The 21361-nt window shown below is 34.6% G+C and overlaps 1 protein-coding gene across 5 annotated transcripts in view; it reads left to right on the top strand.

Moving 5' to 3' along the window:
- FUT9 (fucosyltransferase 9) overlaps positions 1-15754 on the top strand; it is a 170216-nt gene extending 154462 nt beyond the window's left edge. For all 5 annotated transcript variants that reach the window (XM_081044829.1, XM_081044826.1, XM_081044827.1 and 2 more), the window contains one exon: positions 3148-15754. In XM_081044829.1, the coding sequence (XP_080900955.1) occupies positions 3156-4235 (1080 nt within the window). In that variant the 5' untranslated portion in view covers positions 3148-3155 and the 3' untranslated portion in view covers positions 4236-15754. The remainder of the gene's footprint in view (positions 1-3147) is intronic.
- The last annotated feature ends 5607 nt before the right edge of the window (positions 15755-21361 follow it).

Raw genomic sequence — 21361 nt, 5'->3', positions numbered from 1 at the left:
ACCACACATCAGTGAAAACCTGGTTCTCAACTTTTTCTGTCTGACTTATTTCACTTAGCATAATAATCTCAAGGTCCATCCATGTTGTTGCAAATGGCATTATTTCCTCTTTTCTTATGGCAGAATAGTATTCCACTGTGTATATATACCACGTCTTCTTTATCCAGTCATCTATCATTTTGGTTGTTTCCATGTCTTGGCCACTGTAAATAAAGCTGCAGTGAACTTCGGAGCACATATATCTTTACGGATAAATGTTTTCAGATTTTTTTGGTAGATGCTGAGGAGAGGGATTGCTGGGTCATGCGGTAATTCTATTGTTAATTTTTTGAGGAACCTCCACACTGCCTTGCACAGTGGCTGCACCAGTCGGTGGAACCACAAAAGACCCCGAATAGCCAAAGCAATCCTAAGAAAAAAGAATAAAGCTGGAGGTATCACATTCCCTGACTTCAGCTTGTACTACGGAGCAACAATAATCAAAACAGTATGGTATTGGTAGAAAAACAGACACCCTGACCAATGGAATAGAATTGAAAACCCAGAAATAAACCCACATAAATATGGACAATTTTTGACAAAGGAGTCAAAAACATTTAATGGAGAAAAGACAGTCTCTTCAATAGATGGTACTGGGAGAATTGGAAAGCCACGTGAAAAAGAATGAAACTAGACTGCTATCTGTCACTGTGTACCAAAATTAACTCAAAATGGATCAAAGACCTAGACATAAAACCTGAAACAATAAACTACATGGAAGAAAACATAGGTGCTAAACTTACAGACCTTGAGTTAAAAGAGGATTTTATGAATTTGAGCTCAAAGGCAAGGAAAGTAAAAGTTAAATAAATAAATGGGAATGTATCAAACTAAAAAGCTTCTGAGCAGCAAAAGAAACTATCAACAGAACAGAGTCAACGAAATGAATGGGGTAAGATTTTTGCAAACAACATCTCTGATAAGGAGCTAATATCCAAAATATGTAAGGAACTCATACAACTCAACAACAACAAAATCAAACCATCCAATTAAAAAATTAGCAGAGGACCTCAGTAGACATTGTCCAACGAGGACATACAGATGGCCAGTAGACATATGAAAAGATGCTCAACATCATAAAATCATAAGAGAAATGCAAATAAAAACCACAATGAGATATCATCTCATACCAGTTAGAATGGCTTTCATCAACTAGACAAATAATAACAAGTTCTAGAGATGCTGTGGAGAAAAAGTAACCCTCATACACTGTTGGCGGGAATTCACACTGGTGCAGCTGCTATGGAAGGCAGTGCGGAGGTTCCTCAAAAAATTAAGAATAAAATTACCACATGACCCAGCAATCCCTCTCTTGGGTATCTATCCAAAAAATCTGAAAACATTTATCCATCAAGATATATGTGCGCCGAAGTTCACTGCAGCTTTATGTACGTTGGCCAAGACATGGAAACAACCAAGGCGTCCTTCGACAGTTGAATGGATAAAGAATATGTGATACATATACACAATGGAATACTATTCTGCCATAAGGAAAGATAGTGCCATTTGCAACAACTGGATGGAACTGAAGATACTTATAGATAAAAAATTAAAAAGCCTGGACTGATCTTTTTTAGCTGCACTCTGTAAGGGCAAAATTTGATAAATCAATTATGTAATTAGACTTAGCTAGTTTGCAGTTTAACTCACTGCAAAGCTCACTATCTAGCCCCGTGTAATTAGACTTAGTTTTTATTCACTTTGATCCATCCTGATATTCATCTGTGTTTTTTTTTTTCCTTGTCTCTCTCCTCACTGATTAAGGAACTCTGTTTGTTCTATTTGTCAAGGCTACCCATACCTCATTAATTAACAATATCCTAACCAGAAAAGAGCAATTTCTTAATCCTGAGGCATGTAGACTCTGTAATGCAATTTACAACTCCCTTTCAATATTTAGTGGTGATGCATAGTTTCAGGCCTTGATGGACAAGGCCAAGTGCAGAGTCCAGGGATAATATCAGCTTCAAACAGACCAAACCCCATGAAGGGATGTCAGCCCCAACACCTGCCTGGCTGACTGCCTCTTTCCTCTTATATAAGATATAGCTAACCTGAAGTTAGGTGCAGCTGCGTATCAGACTCTACCCAGACAAAGGAGTTTGCCAGTATTTCTCTTACCCCTCTGTCTCAGCAGCTGTTTATCAGGCACTGCCCTAGCAAAGGAGTTTGCCAGTATTTCTCTCTTCCTAACTTAGAGCCGTGTGAATGCTTTCACCTTCTATGAAAGACCAGGATTTAATTCCACGCCACGACACACTCTACTAAGATTCACAAGAGCAATATTTTTCTCTATGAAATAAAATTCAAGTAGCACATAAGTGAGGATTTTGTTCTAATTCCGATAGAACATTTGATTATCACATCCTCGTAGGTATTGAGTATGCTAACAGATTATTAAATGTAAACAAAGAAAATTATAAGAAAAAATAAAAATTAAAAAATAAAATAATGAGGGGTTTTAATTTATCACCTTTTTTATCGATGTTTTACTAAAAAACCAAACAAAACAAGATCTCTCATCAAGAGTTGCTGTGTTTTACAAGAATATTATCCTGATGTATTTTTAAAAGTGAAGACGATCTTATAACAAACATCAAAAACATAACTTTTCTTTTAAAAAGATTTTACTTTTTCATTGACTTTCATCTGAACTGCAAAGTTACATTAAAATGTCAAAAAGTCTACTGGTAAATAAGTGATTATATCAACTGGGAAATGTTCACAATTCTGATATGATTTCAAAATACTAAAACTTTCACTCATAGCATTGGTGATGACAGTCTTTGTTGCGCAATTTTCCACAAGCAAATAAAAACATAACAAATAAGGATAGCATTGTAAAAAAAAAACAACTGTAACTCAGCTGAAGATATGCTGTACATGTACAGCAAATTTCGACTCAGTTCTATCTCTTAGGGTTAACTTCCTTTGAAAAGCAATTTCTTAGCGAAAGCAAAAGCTCTGTTTCTCTCAATGGTTTGATAACATTGAAAAGGAAAATTGAGTTGATTTTGTGATCAGTTGTATTTTAGGATGTACTACCTGTTTATCTCAAATTACATTTATGGTTAATTCTTCATCCCTCTATCTTTTTCTGTATCACAGAAAAAATTATGACATCAGCATCCAAAGGAATTCTCCGCCCATTTTTAATTGTCTGCATTATCCTGGGCTGCTTCATGGCATGTCTTCTTATTTACATCAAGCCCACCAACAGCTGGATCTTCAGCCCAATGGAGTCAACCAGCTCAATGCTAAAAATGAAAAATTTCTTCACTACCAAAACTGATTATTTTAATGAAACTACTATTCTGATTTGGGTGTGGCCATTCGGGCAAACCTTTGACCTTACCTCCTGCCAAGCAATGTTCAACATCCAAGGATGCCATCTCACAACAGACCGATCTCTGTACAATAAATCTCACGCAGTTCTGATCCATCACCGAGACATCAGTTGGGATCTGACTAATTTACCTCAGCAGGCTAGGCCACCCTTTCAGAAATGGATTTGGATGAATTTGGAATCACCAACTCACACTCCCCAAAAGGATGGCATTGAGCACCTGTTCAACCTGACTCTGACTTATCGCCGTGACTCAGATATCCAAGTGCCTTATGGCTTCTTGACGGTGAGCACAAATCCCTTTGTGTTTGAAGTGCCAAGCAAAGAGAAGTTAGTGTGCTGGGTTGTAAGTAACTGGAACCCTGAGCATGCCAGGGTTAAGTATTACAATGAGCTAAGCAAAAGCATTGAAATTCATACCTATGGGCAAGCATTTGGAGAGTATGTGAATGATAAAAATTTGATTCCTACCATATCTACTTGCAAATTTTATCTTTCCTTTGAAAACTCAATCCACAAAGATTACATCACAGAAAAGCTATACAATGCTTTTCTGGCTGGCTCTGTACCTGTTGTTCTGGGGCCATCTAGAGAAAACTATGAAAATTATATTCCAGCAGATTCATTCATTCATGTTGAAGATTATAACTCTCCCAGTGAGCTAGCAAAGTATCTGAAGGAAGTTGACAAAAACAATAAGTTATACCTTAGTTACTTTAACTGGAGGAAAGATTTCACAGTAAATCTTCCACGATTTTGGGAATCACATGCATGCTTGGCTTGTGATCATGTGAAAAGGCATCAAGAATATAAATCCGTTGGTAATTTAGAGAAATGGTTTTGGAATTAGAGTTTTCCATCATTTGTACACTTGGCAAATTATTTTGATGAGATATCATCCAAAATTTAAGGATGAGAAGAGAGACAACATTCTGCTTTTGTGTTACAATTTTTATCACACTCTCGGGTAACATATATAATTTGATGGAGTTTTAAGAGTTCAGCATTAGTGATCACTCCATTTGATTTTGAATTATTCAGAATATACCTAATATGTGCACTGAAAAATAATTTATTTTTCACTATCATTTGTAAACCTTGTTTTTCACATTTTTGAAGTTGTCTGTAATGTAAGTTTGTGATACAATTGTTGTTTCTACATTGATCACCTGTTTAATCTATTTGGGAAATAAAGATGCACATCTAAAAATAGGAAATATTTTCACTAAATATAATCTCTAGTTCCCAGTTTGCATAATGTAACAAATGGAAAGCATTTGTAATTGATTTCTAACCTCTTTGACTTCGAAGTTGAACACAGTATGTAACTTTTTATTTGATCTGTTTTTTACCTTTTTACCATATTTGTGAAGGCAGAATTATTCATGTAGTGAATAAGAAAGATAGTGAAGCAGAACTGTTCTATTCAGGAAGCTGTTAGACTTCTCATTTATTTTCATTAAGCTGACTTGCAAATGCGACCACTTGTTCTCATGATCTTAAGTTAAAATTTTTAAGTATTTTTAAATATCCAGTTTGTTGGGTTTGTTAGTACCTAGGAAATAATAACACTTAAGAAAATCTAAGACTGTTATCTTTTTGATCTGATAACACTTATTATTATAATAAAACATAAGTTTCTCATATAACAAAAGAAAGGACATGTATAGATATAAATCATATTTATAAATGGCACACTGATGTGCAGTTTTGAATAACATCAATTTAAAATATGTTTTTCTCTAGCCCCAATAGTTAAAAGTTTCATTTTACCATACGGTCGAATAAATAGACATGATATTTGAAAAGGTTTGTCCTATCATTTAAAAGAACGTAACTAAAATTATCATCAAGGTGTTAAATATCAGATATGAAGCATAATAGTGAGAATTTATAAGATTTCAATGCATATTTGTTGAATGAATAAATTAATGACATTTAACATCATGGGAAAGTTTTTGTTTGTTTCAATGAAGTGACAGTTCTGGCCTAGCAGTACTCACCGGAGGTGATGTTTTAGGTTCCCCTTTAGTAATTATTTATATTATAGCACATATGATCATGGCCCTCAGGGCTTTACAGAACCAAAATAGGCTTGTCATTATATTCAGTTTTTGGATAATTCATCCCTGAACTTGTAGTTGCTATACAGCATTTCTCCTCCATAAGGTTAAGGGCTGGATATAAGCAGAAAACAGTAGGTGAGAAAAGACGTGATGCTAAGGACTCTTCAAGGAAATCATGCCCACGTAACTACCTGTAATGAGTGTATTCCATTCAGGCCAAACCCCATTAAAATAATTGGGATGTTCTCATGAGATTGGTTTAGGTCTACTTGTGACTTATGCTAATAGTTCTATTACATGTTAACGTCAGCAAAACTTAATCTACAATCATCTACGTCAAAAAGAGAGAGAGAGGCAAATTTCAATTCAGTGAGAAAGTGATATGTCCAACAATCCAGACTGCCCTGTGAGGGAATGGACTCTCTCAAGCACTAGGATTTGAAGGCAGGAAGATTAGTGCGTTGGATGGAGGATCATTTCTTTACCCGTGATTGAACAGCTGTGCTGTGTAGGACAGTGGCTTAACCCGAGATACAGATGAACAGGGTACTATCACTGCCTTGAAGGAGCATGCAATTAAGTGGAGAGAAACAGAAAAACTTCCTTTGAGTCCATGTTTATGCACATACTACTCTCAGTGGAGTTTATGTGAATCACAGCTGATGTGATGAGAATAAGATAGCAAATTTCCCCAAACATTTCTGAACTGCAACCTTTGTTTACTCATTTGATCCAGTGTAGATTCCCTCTATATCTTCTTCTAACCACATTGACTCAAGAAAGGGTATGTCTGTGTGGAAGCCTTCCTAAACAAGGAAAGGTCTCTACCCACATTTATTTTGTCATGTTAAAACAGTCATATTCATACATTTATATTTACTTTGTTATCTTTTTGACCTACCAGAGGTTGCATTGCTAACAAGTTTAGAAAGTACCTGTTCTCTTCAAAAGCAGAAAAGCACTCTATGTCATGACAACCTGCTTTTGCTATAGTGGGTTCAGAGAACTGAGAGGCCTAGGGCATTGCCTCCATTGTCTACTATGAATCTGGGCTCTTTCTTTGCCTGTGACTGTAATCACGTGCTGATAAAATGATCCAAAGCGAGGCAATTATACTGAAAGACTAACAGGCACATCTGTACATTGGGAACCCATTACCAAGTCCCAGAATACGTTTTCTGAATTTCAGGTGCCAGAATAAATAAGTCAATTGAACTTTCATTCTGGATCCATTGGTCTGTGACTTTTTGGGCTGAAAGGAATTATAACAATGTTTACACAACAATCCTTCATTCTACTTATGAGTTAACTAGATCCGGAGACAATATTTATTCAAGACATATGTTCACTCTCACACACACACACACACACACACACACACACACACACACACACACTTACACACACAGCTAGTGACATAGTCAAGGTTAGAAGTTAAGGGCCTATATCGCTTAATCTTCTGCTCTTTTTCATAATATTTTCACTTATCATAGAAGTATGCCACAATTCCTACAAATGTGAATGTCTTATTGCTATTATTAGGACCTACAGAATGATGCACTCTATGGGGAAGCACTTTGACTTTTGATAAAGTATACAGTCAGAACAGAGACTTATTAGCATTCTTTCTGGTTTAAATAACGTTGGAGTTGAACTTTAGTGGAAGGAAATGGGATTTTACAACATTTTAATTGAAATGCAACCCTCAAGATGGTGTATGGCTCTCAGCTACTCTTCTAATAAATCCTGTGATTGCAATTCTTTTTAAGGATATCTCACAGTGAATGATATTGGCTTGACAAAATTGACTTGCTGGTTATAAAAACAAGTATGCCAAGAGATAAATTATAGACATAAAAAGAGAATGGACCACTTAAAAAGTTTTATTTTCAAAATATCAAAAATCAATTACTGTCAGTGTTCTGATGATTTAAATGTTAATTATTGTGGGCCTGACTAGCAAGAATATATAAATATTACTTATTATAGGCCTTATTAGTAAGAATATATACTGAATTTTCCATACCCAGCAGTATCACACCATGAAAAAAAAAGACATGACAGTCATAATTTATGACAGCCATAAATTTTACAATATGAAATAGAAACTAAAAAATTATCTTAGTGGGAAACAAATACCAGCTTAAAATGTTTATATTTACTACCTAAGTCCTGGTAATCCTAGAATGTGCAAAAATGTTTTCTGTTGTGAAAGCTTAGAAGGCTCAGAGCATTTGAGGTATAAAGTGGTAGAATATTTAGAAATTATTTGCTGAGCCTTTAAATTCTTGCCTCCAATTGGAGGTTAAATATGGAAAGAATAGAAAATTACTGAAATCATTTTGCTTGCCTATTTTCAAACTAGATTCCATGAGTTTTAAGGTATTAACCTAGAAGATGTCCTTGCACTAATTAACATTACCAAAACAAGATTTACCGTGTTTCCCCGAAAATAAGACCTAGCCGGACAATCAGCTCTATTCATCTTTTGGTGCAAAAATTAATATAAGACCTGGTATTATATTATTATATTATATTATATTATATTATATTATATTATATTATATTATATTATGCCCGGTTTTATATTATAGTAAAGTCAGACCTGCTCTTATATTAATTTTTGCTCCAAAAGACTCATAAGAGCCGATTGTCCAGCTAGGTCTTATTTTTGGGGAAACGTGGTAGATCCTTACATTATAACTTCGTGCTTAAATATATCTTTGAGTTCCCTTGAACTCTAATCTCATTTAGGGGAACTTCTTAACAAATTGCAATCTAGCTATTAAATATAATACTTCAGGATCTAAAAGATAAGCACATGCCTCACAGAGAAGGAGCTCAACAAATATATGTGGAATTAATAAACAAATTGCATTAGAGGTCATGCAAAATATTTTTTTAAGTGTGCTAACAGTTCGGGTTTATTAGTACTAATTAGAGATGACATTTTATATTTTTCATTTATCACTAGGCTGCCTGAATGCAAAGAAAGGCATTTTATGTGCTTCCAGTCATTGCATTCTAGGACCCCAAAAGGAATAACATTTTAAGACAGATTATAAAAGATTTGGAACATGTTAACATACTCAAATGTTAACTTACTCAGTGTTTCTAATAGGAAAGACAATTAGTGTTTAAGGAGACCATAAAGTGCAAGCACTGTGAAGGGCACAGATTTATTACCAAACTATGTATGGAGAGAAAAATAGTATCTTTTCTCCCTAACTGCACTCTTTGTCTTACAAACAGCCATCAGTTAAGATGATACTTTTTTTTTTTCTGGATGTTTCTCATCTAAAGATTTGGTAGCATTTTACAAATGGGCAAGCTCCACTACTACCCAAAGTATGCTTCCTCTCAGTGATTCATATTGGATCCATCCCTGTTCTAAGCATTATATAGCGCAGTTAACAGCAGATGGCCTGATAAAGCAGGTATCTGAATAATGCTAGACTGGGTTATTAGTTCAACATACTGTAATTTTCAGAAAGCCACTGCACCTCTCTGTACTTTGTTGTTTATAAGATTCCTTCTAACACTACTCTCTCATCAAAAATCTAAATCGATGTATACATGTATTTGCAAGTGAAACTTCAGTGACCATCTTAAAATAATTTTGGGAGGTAAATACTCCAAACAGATTTCCCTCTTATTTCTCTGAATAGATATTTGAAGCATAAAACTCATTATTTAAACTAATATGTGGAAAGAACGTCCTTCAGTGCTTCTAATACAGCAAAATGGTCTATTAACTAAACTTCCTTTTTTAATGCCTTCTTCCCTTTAATTCTCCACCTAAATCTTTTGCAATTCGTATGCTCACTACTCGTTGAGACCTTACCTGTCTGCAGAAAAAAAATATTGGGTGTTATTTTTAAATATTTTAGATTTGTCCGTACCATCCATATTTTTATTACAACAATCTAAACCTTTTTATTGATGCAAACATTTCAGGGAGGCAGTGAAGACACACAGTCAATCAAATGACAATAAAATAGGGAGCATCAGTTAAGTAAGCCAGATTGAATGCATCTAGGGGATTTAGTTAGTTTTAAACTCATGTTTAATATGCATTTATTCATTTGATTCAGTTTGAAATATTTTTTTTTAATAAATTTAAAAGAAACTCTCCAACATCAGCTTCCTTTTGTCAGTGTTATTAAAATGCCTGGTTCTTGGGTCTCTTGACCTAGAATCACCAGAGGTGTTTTTGAAGAATACTAATTTCTGGGTCCTGCTTATAAAATTGGAATTTTGTCAAATAACACCTCAAAAATGCTTTCAATGCATTTCCTAAGTTTTCCTGCTCCGTGCTATAGTTTATGAACCATCCTAAGCCAGCAGTTCTCAAGGTCACATACGCGTGTGGGACTTCCTGGATCAACTGCATAAAGAATCATTTGAAAGAGGGCTACTGCGTAGTACACAGCGTCTGATTCTCTGGGTCTGAGATAGGAGCTGGAATCTATATTTTAAAAATCCCCCCCAGATAATTCTGATATCTTTGTCAGGATTGAGGTCTATATCTTAGCCACTTATTCAATGGAAAGTATTCTATCGCTCATTTGATATGAGCGATGGCCTTTATTTAGTTCACTGGGAATCTTCCTGAATATGTCACGAAAGTATTCCTCTATTTCAAGAGGCAAGACATTCTCTGTGCCTAACAACTGTGTGCATCAGCATAGCACTGACTAATCTCTTGAGATGAATTAGGTTATTTATAGTCTCCAGATCTTCTTTTCAGTTATGAGTGATGTATGTATAGCAGCATATCTCAAACCTGGATGCAGATCTGAATCACCTGGAGCGGAAGCAAAATTGCAGATGCCCAAATCCCACCTCCAGATATCTGATCCAAGTGGTTTGAGACGGGACCCAGTTGCAAAGACTCCACAGGTGATACTAATGTGGGGCCACCTCTGGGAACTACCAGTCTCCACAAAAGACATGAGCAATTCTTAGCCTGGAGGAATTACTAGGAAAAGACAAGTTTACATACCTTGAAAGACTATCTCTTATTCTCTTTTTAGGTTCTAACCTCACAGTTGCATTTTGTAATGCAAAAACCTGGACTATCTAATTCCTAGGATCTTTTACAGCCATAATATTTTATGCTTCTGTGATCTGCTTATACACTATGCGTGTTTAAGAGACCTCTTTCCATGTCCTAAAGTCTTTGCCTGATGGGTGGACAAGTAATTTGCAATTGGGATATAGCAACAAGATGTAGCACATGGATTTTTGATGACCACAGATTTAGAATTGAGTTCCAGTTCAGCCACTCACTGTGTGCAAGTTACTTGACGTCTCTTAGCCTCAGATTTTTGCATCTGTAAAGTGCATTTTCCTGCATTTTCCTGCAATGTTTTTTGTGAGGACAAATGAAATGGCCTTTAAGTAACTAGAAAATGTGTTTTAATTAGTATCATTTATTATAATGAATACCATGGTGAGGAATCCAAAACCATTTCCACAGTTTCAATCCTAAAACTCTGAAAGCATTAAGCAGACAGCTTATAAGAATCATTGCAAATTTAAACAAACCAAAGGAATAATCTTCAGAAGAGAAACAAATATAGTGCAGAAGTGTGAATTTACGTCTTCTGTAATTACTAATGGAAGGAGTATGGGGTTCTGGATGAATACTGCATAGGCATTATTTACATTACTTAACACATACACCTTTTCTTAAAATAACAGAACCCAAGCAGGCCTCATTTTTCCTCACTGGTATGATCAATCAGTAAACTAACAGTCAATTTAGCCTATTATCCGTTGGTATAGCTCACATGACAGAGTGCAATAGCAAGAAGAGACTGAGATAATTTTCTAGTAAGGAAAGAGGCCAAGAAATATTCAACAACTTGACTCAATCTATCACTTCAGCTGGTCCATGAGCTTACCCCACAGCTAACTAACGATATAAGTTAAAAAAACAGAATTAAATCTCCACCTACTTTTCTTAATTAAAAAAAAAAAATACTGAAAGTTACTTTTTAAATGTTAGGGCATAAATTCAATAAACAGGAATATAACTGTTTAGTGGTGCAGAAAGAAAATAATTCTTAGCCAGACTGTGATAAAGACTACTCTAATTGCTAATTTCATAATAAACAGAATTTCGACACGAATAATCTGAACTATTCATGTGCACAAGTTCTAAATTATAGTGTAATAAGACAAAAAAAATAGTAATTTTAAGCAGCTCTTACTTATCTTGCTTTAAAGAACATTAGTAATGTTTACTTCAGATACACCATTAGAAAATTTCAAAAATTGAATTATTTTTCTGAGTTCTCTAGCATCCAAATTATTGAATTATTTGTATATATGTAAACTATGTTAAATTTGAGCTTGTTGGAATTTCGTTGTGAAAAAAATGTTTTATCTGAAAAATTTTAAGAGTGACTTCTACAGAGAGAGATGTTAACTGTAGTACTCTTTATACACATGGCTGCATTCCATTTTGATTAATTAGGGTGTAGGAGACAGAAAAGCAGTCTCGGCAGAAACGGTACCCAGACTAAATTAACCACCTAGTGCTACTCATTATGCAAGAAATATGTGCCAGCAATCAGAGTGCATGCCCAAATCTTGGGTAGGCCTCATTAGCCAGCATCAGTCCCTTAGATGAGATAATCCTGAAGATTTCATCCTCGTCCATGGCCAGATTGCCAGAAGAGAGCTCACTATCATCTAGGAGGATAAGTATCTCCGGGGACTGTAATGAGATCAGGCCTTCCACATACTATTTTTCTTTTTTAAGAGCCCTTGAACAAACCGAAAATATCTGGTTTTCTATTTAAAACTGGGAGCAGTCTACTTTTTAGAACATAGATGACCTAACTCGAGTATTTTGTATATTACTTCAAAATAATGAATCAAAGGACAAAGACTGTCATACTTGAGACCAGGAGTTAACTTACAAAAGAAAAAAGAAAAACGTTCAGCTTGTAGGTGTTCTACATTCAAATCAATAAGAGCTCCTGCTCTAAAGATTGACAAGCTACGTGACATTGGAAATGGACACAGAAAAAATAATGGAAATAATGACACCTTTTTTACTCTTGAATAAAAATTTAAATCTCTAGAGCTACTAGCATGATGGCAGCCATCAAAACTAGTATTTTTATTCATGTGCTTTTGTTTCTTTTCTCATTTTCTCTTTTTTAAGGGTAGGGTTTTGTAGGAGTCAGGGTTAGTGGAATAATTGTGACAATATAATAATAACATTTTCATAAATCAAGTATAAGACAAAGGTAAGAAGTAATGTTTGCTGGAGGAAATGCAACTGGTCAAAATTATTTGAATGAAATTATTGAGATTAATCATCTTCGTTGGAATAATGTGGTTTATTGTGAATCCAAAACAACACATGCGTATCATAGAGGTTTATAAAGGGAAAAAGTAAAGAACTAGCAAGTCTGAAGGTAGGGTCAAGCCCACAAAGCTAGAGAAAAAAGTGGTGACTAGAAACAGGTAAATGAGCAATAATCTAAGACTCAGAATCCAAATTCTTATCTGTACAATTTATTGTATAACTCACTAACTTTTCTGAGTCACAGATCCCTCATCTGTCAGAGGACTGTGATGGACTTGACATTAGAATCACCTGAGAAGCTCTTAATAAATCTTGATTTGTTGATTAGCTATACTGGTTTAATTAGCTTGGCATAGGGCATGACTGCCATATATTCATATAAATTTTTCCTTCTTTTCCATGTGACTGTGTTACTGCTCTGGGAGCCATAAGAAAGGAGGGGAAGAAATTATCAGGCAATTTCTTTAGGATCTCTCTAATTAAAGGGTTACTAAAGAAGAAAGCTACAATGGAGTTTAGCAAATGAAGAGTGGGGTCTTTACATGCTTCCTCTCATCTTATTTCCTCAAGAACACACATACAGACACATATATGCCTATACCTTTTTTATCTAGTTCAAGTATAACTTTGAATAAAATGATGACCACTCAAGTAAGGAAGATCAACACTTACCATGCTGAAACAAACTGTGCCAATTATAGTCAGTATGTGAATTGTAAGAGTCAGTAATCCATGAACAATTTTAGATGGTAATTGTACGTTTTATTAATGTAATGTGATTTTGCACTATTGTATTGTCATATTTGAGCAGAGTCTTAAAAACACCCTGAAACCTACATGCCAAATGTACAGTTTATAGGTTCATGTTATTTCTGATAGGGTTTAATTACATTGTACTAATAGTTGTTTAATGCTATTACCTTTCTGTGTGTGTTATTATTGTGATGCAAACCCGTAGGGTTGTTGTAAGCACACTAATTACTCATCTGAATTTTTATAGATAAAAATCACACATTAATCAGAAATCAATCACTTTTCTACTTATTTTTTTGTAGAGTATTTTTCCACACTTGAAAAAACATGATTATTTTATATCAAACATCAGCTTTTCTTTAAAATCTTATTTTAGTAGCCAGTGCATGTCTGAAATAAGATATATTAGATATTATATGGTGATATTAAGATTGTGTTATATTAGGTGAAAAACATGCATGCTGTGAACCATGAAACTTTGGGGAAATTTACACTGCCAACTCACACAAAGGCACGTCTCAATCCATGTGCATGATTCATGTCCTTTCAAAAGTCCTTTTTGAACTTTAGTAAAGTGAAAATGTTATTCTTAGTGCTCATGAGCCAATAGACAATGCTGCTTTGCTTTTTTTCTAATGTTACAGCATATGGTGGTAAATATTCCCCCCCAATTTTTTTCTTGGTGTTTGTTGTTGGCAATAAAATAAAACCAATAAAATCATTTGTTAGTAAATGATACAGTTTACTATATAGCAACTTACTATTATAAAGCATGAAAATGTGAAAGAAAATCATCTTAACCAGTTCCATACTATGAACACAATATTCTGGCAGCTTTTTCTACAATCAAAAATGATGGGTTTTTTTACATTGCCAAATCAGTACGACTGCCTGGGAGGGGAGAGAGAGAATGGGGGAGGGAGGACGAATTGAGGACAGTTCCGCACAACACTAAATTAGGCAATAACGTAAAACATCCAGGCAGTGTGGACAGCTAATCAGTGGAATTTGTAGAGAGAGAAAGAAAAAAAAAGGTAAACCCAATCTTTTCTCAGTAACTTAGATAATTAAGAAAAAAAAACAAAACGATTGTATAGAAAATATGAATTTTGCCTACAGAGACCAAGCCTCTACATGCTGATAATTTACAGTAGTCTTTGTGAACAGGTATTATACAGTAAATCTTTGTTTTTGTTTTATGTTCTTTTTCAGAAAATATACTTGTGCTTTTGAAAGGGCTTATTTCCAAACAGATAATATTGTGGACCAATGGCCACCACTATCACCCCCTCCCAATGGAATAAGTCATTCATCCCACTAGAGTAAGGCTAGAACATAGCACTTGGTGACTTGAAACACCAATATAAGCATTTACACTGTTGGAAGGTAATTCATTGCTATGTTATTACAACAGTGGGAATCCTATTTATACATTTATTTATGTATTTATTTATTTACAGACGTTTGGTTCATTCAAGTTTAATTTTAACAGCTTCAGTGAAGTGAATATAATGGTAAGAAAATTGACTCTAGCTGCTTTTCCAAGAGAAAATCATGCAACTGAACTTGCTACATCCTGGACTAAAGCATTAATCCAAATAATGAGTAATCAGTTCTAGTTCACTGACCAGGATTAGTATTCTATGGTGTTCAGCAAGCATTGATCAGGCTCTTAGTTTGCTACCATATTGTTCCCTTCATTGCTTCAATCTGTAAATAACATAACACGTTATGGCAGCTAAGCAAACATTTTAATAAGCCATGAAGGCAAAATGCCAGAGGGAATCTGTATATTCAGCTATTTGGAAAACTTGTGTTTTCCACAAATTAAACTGGAGACATTATTTGAAATTGAAATTTCCTTCCCTTAAAAATGTCATTGCAATGTGGATTCCTGCCCATTGATGTCTTTCTTGGCTTATAAATATATGGTATGATTACTATAGTTATAATTTTGTAAAATTTTGTTCAACAATGAATAGTGACTTCAGCAATCTGTGCTAAGATCCCAAGGCAGATATAAATGTGTAAAGGATTTGAACCTATACGTGTAAGAAGAAATCTCTTTCTTTAATCATATTTCCTATATTCAGTGTAAGTATTTCACTGATTTACAACTGGAGTTATTTCTTTGATGTGTAAATAATGATGTTCTATTCAGGCCTAATGAATTCCTGTACTGTGAATATTTAAAATAAAATAATTCAATTTAAATGTGGAAAATAGTGATGGTTATTTATAATGCTTACTTTCAAAATCATTCACTCGAGAACACTCATTTTCACCACATGCAAATCTAGATTCCCTGCATACGTTGAATTAAACTTTAAAAAACTAAATACATCTCTATTTTAGAGATTATACATTTATTACAGGTACCAAATCAAAAAATGACAGTGTACATATGTAAACTCTTGTATGCTAATTTGTTTCTTTACTCTTGTGTTATTTTAATGGACTTGGGTGTTCGATAAGATCTATTAACGATTTAGGCTTGTGGGAGTGGGTAGGAGAATCTATCCAACTCTCTTCATTCTGTCTCAATCTCAGATTTGAAGATGCTCAACTTGTATCCTCAGTTCTCTTCTACTTTACATACTCTCCTGATTATTTTTGTTCAGGCCCACAGACTCAACAATTATCCATAGGCTAAGGACCCAAGTCTGTATATCCATATGAACTTCTCTCTACAGCCATAAGCCTTGAATTTCCAAATGCCTACTTTCATCTAATTCCCTGTAGACCTATTTCATTGGATAGCCAAATATGAGGGGATTTCAATAACCATTTATTGTTTAATTTTTTTAGTCACTTAATGGCACTATTACAAATTATGTTGCCAAAGTCAAAATTTAGAAATCAATCTTGATTTCTTCTCTTCCATTTCCCCATATCCACCTGACTGCAATATCTCTTAAATATGTCCCAGTTCTTCTAGTTTACTGGCATTGCCCCATTTAGTCAATAAGTATTCAACATTTCTTACCTAGACTGAGCAATAACTTTTTAAAATTCTTGAAAATGTACACGGTACAGTGAAATCTATACTGAGAAAAGCAGAGAAAAGGTGTAAGGAAAAAAGAAATCAGCCATAGTGTTGATTAACCATTATTTTTTTAGAAAAAGTCACACACTTTTTAGGATCTTTCACTGGTGTCTCATTGTTTTCAGGAGAAAGTCCTCATTTGGTAGCAAGTCATATACATTTCTTTAAATTTGGGCTTCTACCAATTTTTCTAAGTACTTGTTCACTTCTCCCATATAATGTTCTGTCACATTTGCTCTTCTGTGATAGCTCCCACACTCATCTAGACCCCAATTCAAGGGGCAGTTTCTTAGCCCCTTGAATTCTCAGTATCCTTACAATTACACTCAAGGGTCACATCTACTATAATACAAAATATATTCTATATGTAAAATATATTTCAGGGAGTTCAAAGGTCAAGGCAGTAGGTAAGGTGATCAGCATTTCCGTGCCAAAAGTGAGTTGGAAAACAGCCTTTAATAATAGAATTCCTTAGACAAGCTGAGAGGATTTGTGGATATGAACAAAGTCTTAGAGGCAGAATTCACTGAATAAACCTGGCTGATTTTAGTGGTATGACCATGAAGAATAGTGTTAAATAAGGCAGTATTGTGTTGAAAATAAAAAGGTTAGAATATGGAGAGCTTGACACTCAAACTGATAAATGTAGCCAAGACTGGCTTGTTTGAAATGATGTATGCTGCAGCATGATGTAAAGTCATTGAAAATTTATAAGCAGATGTACAGTGTGAGCAAAGTCACAAAATGCATCCTTCTCAAACTAAATCTTTAAAAAATGGAAAGTATCATCATAACATTTCATTCCTCCTCATGTTCAATTCCAGTAGGTTTTAATAAATAGTATTTTCCTTTAGCTGACAAGAGTCACCATGATATGATAGAATGAGGTGCCTGTTTTGGAGCAACACTGCTCACGTTGGACTCTCAGTTCCCTCACTGCCGGCTACGTGGCCATGGGAAGGTTATTTCACCTTTCTTCACCTCAGTTTCCTCCCATGGAAGACAGGAATAATAACAACACCTAACTTACGGAATCGTAGTGAAGATGAAATCAGTTAATACACATGAAAGCCTTGTAATAGCATCCGACAAAGCAAGCAATCAATAACTCTTAGCTCTTATTTTAAAAGCAACACATACATTTTCCTAAACATTTTTTCTTCCATTCCTCCAATCTCTATTAGACTATGCTACCCTGAAAAATCTATTTCTTTTGTTAAAACCTTAGATCTTCAAATTACTCCTTTGTTGTTGAATAGACAGAGAAAGTGTCTATCACATAAAAGTGTTTATCAAAGAAGAGAAAGAGAACATGACTGGATGTATGCCAGACACAGAACGAATACTGGATTTCTGATAATTTGCTAGTGGTAGTCAGAGACCCTGAAACCAAAAAATACACATGAAGCAGATTCTGCTTTGGGATTACCGTATCTGAAGTATGCTGGTGATAGTGATTAACTCAGAATTTATCGTATTACAAGCTCTCTGACAACCTTCCTTGAGCATAGAAATGGTTTGGGGAAAACAAAAAACTCAGTTCAGTTCTGCCCTTCTTGTCTTTCCCTTCCCCTCCATCTTAAACTTAAGGAGGATTTAAAAACAAATTTTGGAATACCTTTAACAATGGATATGTTGCCATAAGCCAGCAGAAAACTAAGCTCAATTCCTAGAAGCCAGGAGGGACATGAATCCCTACAATACACAGTTTAGTGAAAGACAGCAAATACATTATTTTTGAAGGTTCACCATCCTTCCAGGATTCCCAAATTCTGTCATAATATTAAACGTTAAGCACAAAAGCTATTGCCAGACCTAAACCTCAGGATACTAATTATGCAAACCATAATTACTTTAATATTTTTAGAGTTTATGAGTTTAGAAGCACAAGAAAACACTTGTATGACCATTTGGTTATTCATTAAATTTGTTGACATCTGTTACTTATTTTAGTAAATGACCATGTTTGCAAATGGTCACCCTGCATCTGAACGCTGCAGCAACTAGGTCCCTTAAATCTATGTCTCAAATTAGGCTAATACCAAATGCTCATTTTTTGTGATGCTCACTGAATAAAACTTGGGTCAGCAGTCAAAAACATTTAAAAAATGCTTCACAAAATATTTGTTTTTGGAACAAATTCATAACCTTCATATATTAAAGTCCTTAAGATGTCTTTCAATAAAACAGTGTATTTACTTTTATTCAACACAGCATCTCTCAAATATATTTTGTCATGGAAACTCTGTTTTTTGGTAATGCTAATTTACATTCCTTAAACATAGTGGTCCAAGTAATACTCTTTGAAAAATGCTGGTCTAAAGCCCGTTGCTTTTTGCTGTAGTACAATCTGGGGTCAGTATCATAAGCCACTTGAGTTTGACCAGTCTTTCTTGGCACCCGCTTTCCTATTGCATTGTCTGCCTGGCATCAAACCAGAGGAGCTCCATATTCATATCCTATGCCTGCCCTGGAAATCAGCAGTCCTATCCAGAGGAAACTTCAAGCTGCGTAGTCAGGACACATGATCTGCTTCAGGGTTACTAGGCTAGGATCTCAATTAGGATTAACCAAAACTCTAAACAATAGTTCTATTAGTTATTTGACAAAACACCAGAGCCCATCCAATTCCTTCAACACACTACTTAATAACACCATTTCCCTAATACACTATATGAAATGACCAAGACCATTAAAAGCTCATCTTATACCTTGGAATTTATAAATGTTAAGAGAAAAAATATATTAAATTTCAATTTATTACAAAGCACACACTGATAATGAGGTATATTAAGCTAAGCTCTTGATCCTGACTCCGACCCCCACCTTGATGACCTCCAGCCTCAGATGTCTTTCAGATATGGTCTTTAATGTAAAAACACTCCAAACTATGTCTTTCTTATATGTATGTCTATGTGTATGTGCGTACAGGACAGTGTTAACTTCTTAATTCAGCCTTTAAGAACAGCATTTCAACATTAAAATTCTAAAACTTTTTACAGCTTGTGAAATGGTTATACAAATTTAGTTTCTAATGATTGACACTATGGTCAATCATCAAGCACATCATATCTTCAATCAGATACAGAAATAATAATGCTAATGTACTTCTCACCCACTGCTTTAGAAAACTTTAGAATCAGTGTTTAAATTTTCCAGTGAATGAAGCCACAATAATATAATTTCCAATCAATTTGAAACTTAAAATTCCCCAGTTTTGGCAACCTAGATTCTCAATAGTTACTTAACAATGGGAAATATGTAGATGAAAACCTTTATTCTTTCTAAAAATTAAGAGTAAGCATTGATTTTTTGTTGCAGTATTTAGTTCACCGGCATCATTCAGAAGATTTTATACAGCTTGAGGCAATTAATTAGCTATAGATTCCTTTATTTATTACTATACATATATAGTAATGTACATATATAATTAGCCATATATATACATACAAGATGATTTTATAAGGAATACTCTCCTTATAGTCATAAATCGATGACAAAGTCATTTCCAGTTTGGCCCCAATTTGTGTGATTTTCTAAATTTGCAAAATTTGCCTTGGAGTCCTAATATTTAATTTGTTTCAAGCAGTTAAAATTGTCTAATCAAATCCTTATAGGCCATATTATTCCCTTGTTTATTAATTCAAATTAAGACAAAAAAACAAAATTCACCATATTATTAAAATATGAGGTCTGACAATTATGTTTGTGAACTTGTTGCAACATTGTTGCTAAACTTTTTTGATATCAGAGGGATTATTCATTATGAAGTGTACCAACTGGACACACAGTTAACCAAGTTTACTATTTGGGAATGCTGAAAAGGCTGCATGAAAAAGTTAGATGACCTGAACTTTTCACCAACAATTCATGGCTCTTGCATCACAACAATGCACCAGCTCACACAGCACTACCTGTGAGGGAGTTTTTAGCCAGTAAACAAATAACTGTATTGGAACACCCTCCCTACTCACCTAATCTGGACCCCAGTGACTTCTTTCTTTACTCAAAGATATAGGAAATATTGAAAGGAAGACATTTTGATGATATTTAAGACATCAAGAGTAATATGATGACAGCTCTGATGGCCATTCCAGAAAAAGAGTTCCAAAATTGCACTGAAGGATGGACTAGGTGCTGGCGTTGGTGCATAGCTTCCCAAGGGGAGGACTTCGAAGGTGACCGTAGTGATATTCAGCAATGAGGTATGGAGCACCTTTTCTAGCATGAGTTCACAAACTTAATTGTCATACCTTGTATGCTAAGCAAGCATGTTAATAATAATCTCTGTTGACACTACCTTTAGCTTTGTTATTATAGATGTTTTCTGATTTCTGACTTTAACCATAATGCATAAGTATATCATGTTTCCATTTAAGGCTCTAAATAAAGGGTAAGATTTTTTTAAAGCTTATAATTATTTGTCAAATATAGTTACAATAAATCCCAACTTTGCATTGATTTGTTGATCTATACTTTTGCAATTTAAGAAGAATATGAGGCGTTGCCAAGTCTTTTGTTGCAATAAAATTTGTGATTGAGTTATTTGCAGAAAAAATGCTAATGAGATAAATCAACAGTAGCTAAAGTAAGCCAAAAAGAGAACTCAATGAAGATATTTTGAAGAATCTTTAAAGAACCCAAGACACCAGTCCTCTTGAGAATTTAGAAGTAGGAACTGGAAAGCCTGATAGAACCTCAGCATTGTTCTATGGTGTGAGCATGTTTTGTGTGAGTACAGAGGCCTGTATATATGTCTTAACGTGTGAGTCAGTGTTTCTGTG

The sequence above is a fragment of the Rhinolophus hipposideros genome, assembly GCF_964194185.1.
Source record: "Rhinolophus hipposideros genome assembly, chromosome: 3".
In the NCBI taxonomy this organism is placed as follows: Eukaryota; Metazoa; Chordata; class Mammalia; order Chiroptera; family Rhinolophidae; genus Rhinolophus; species Rhinolophus hipposideros.
The sequence above is the reverse complement of the archived record's forward strand: the minus strand, read 5'-3'. Positions and strand labels throughout refer to the sequence as shown.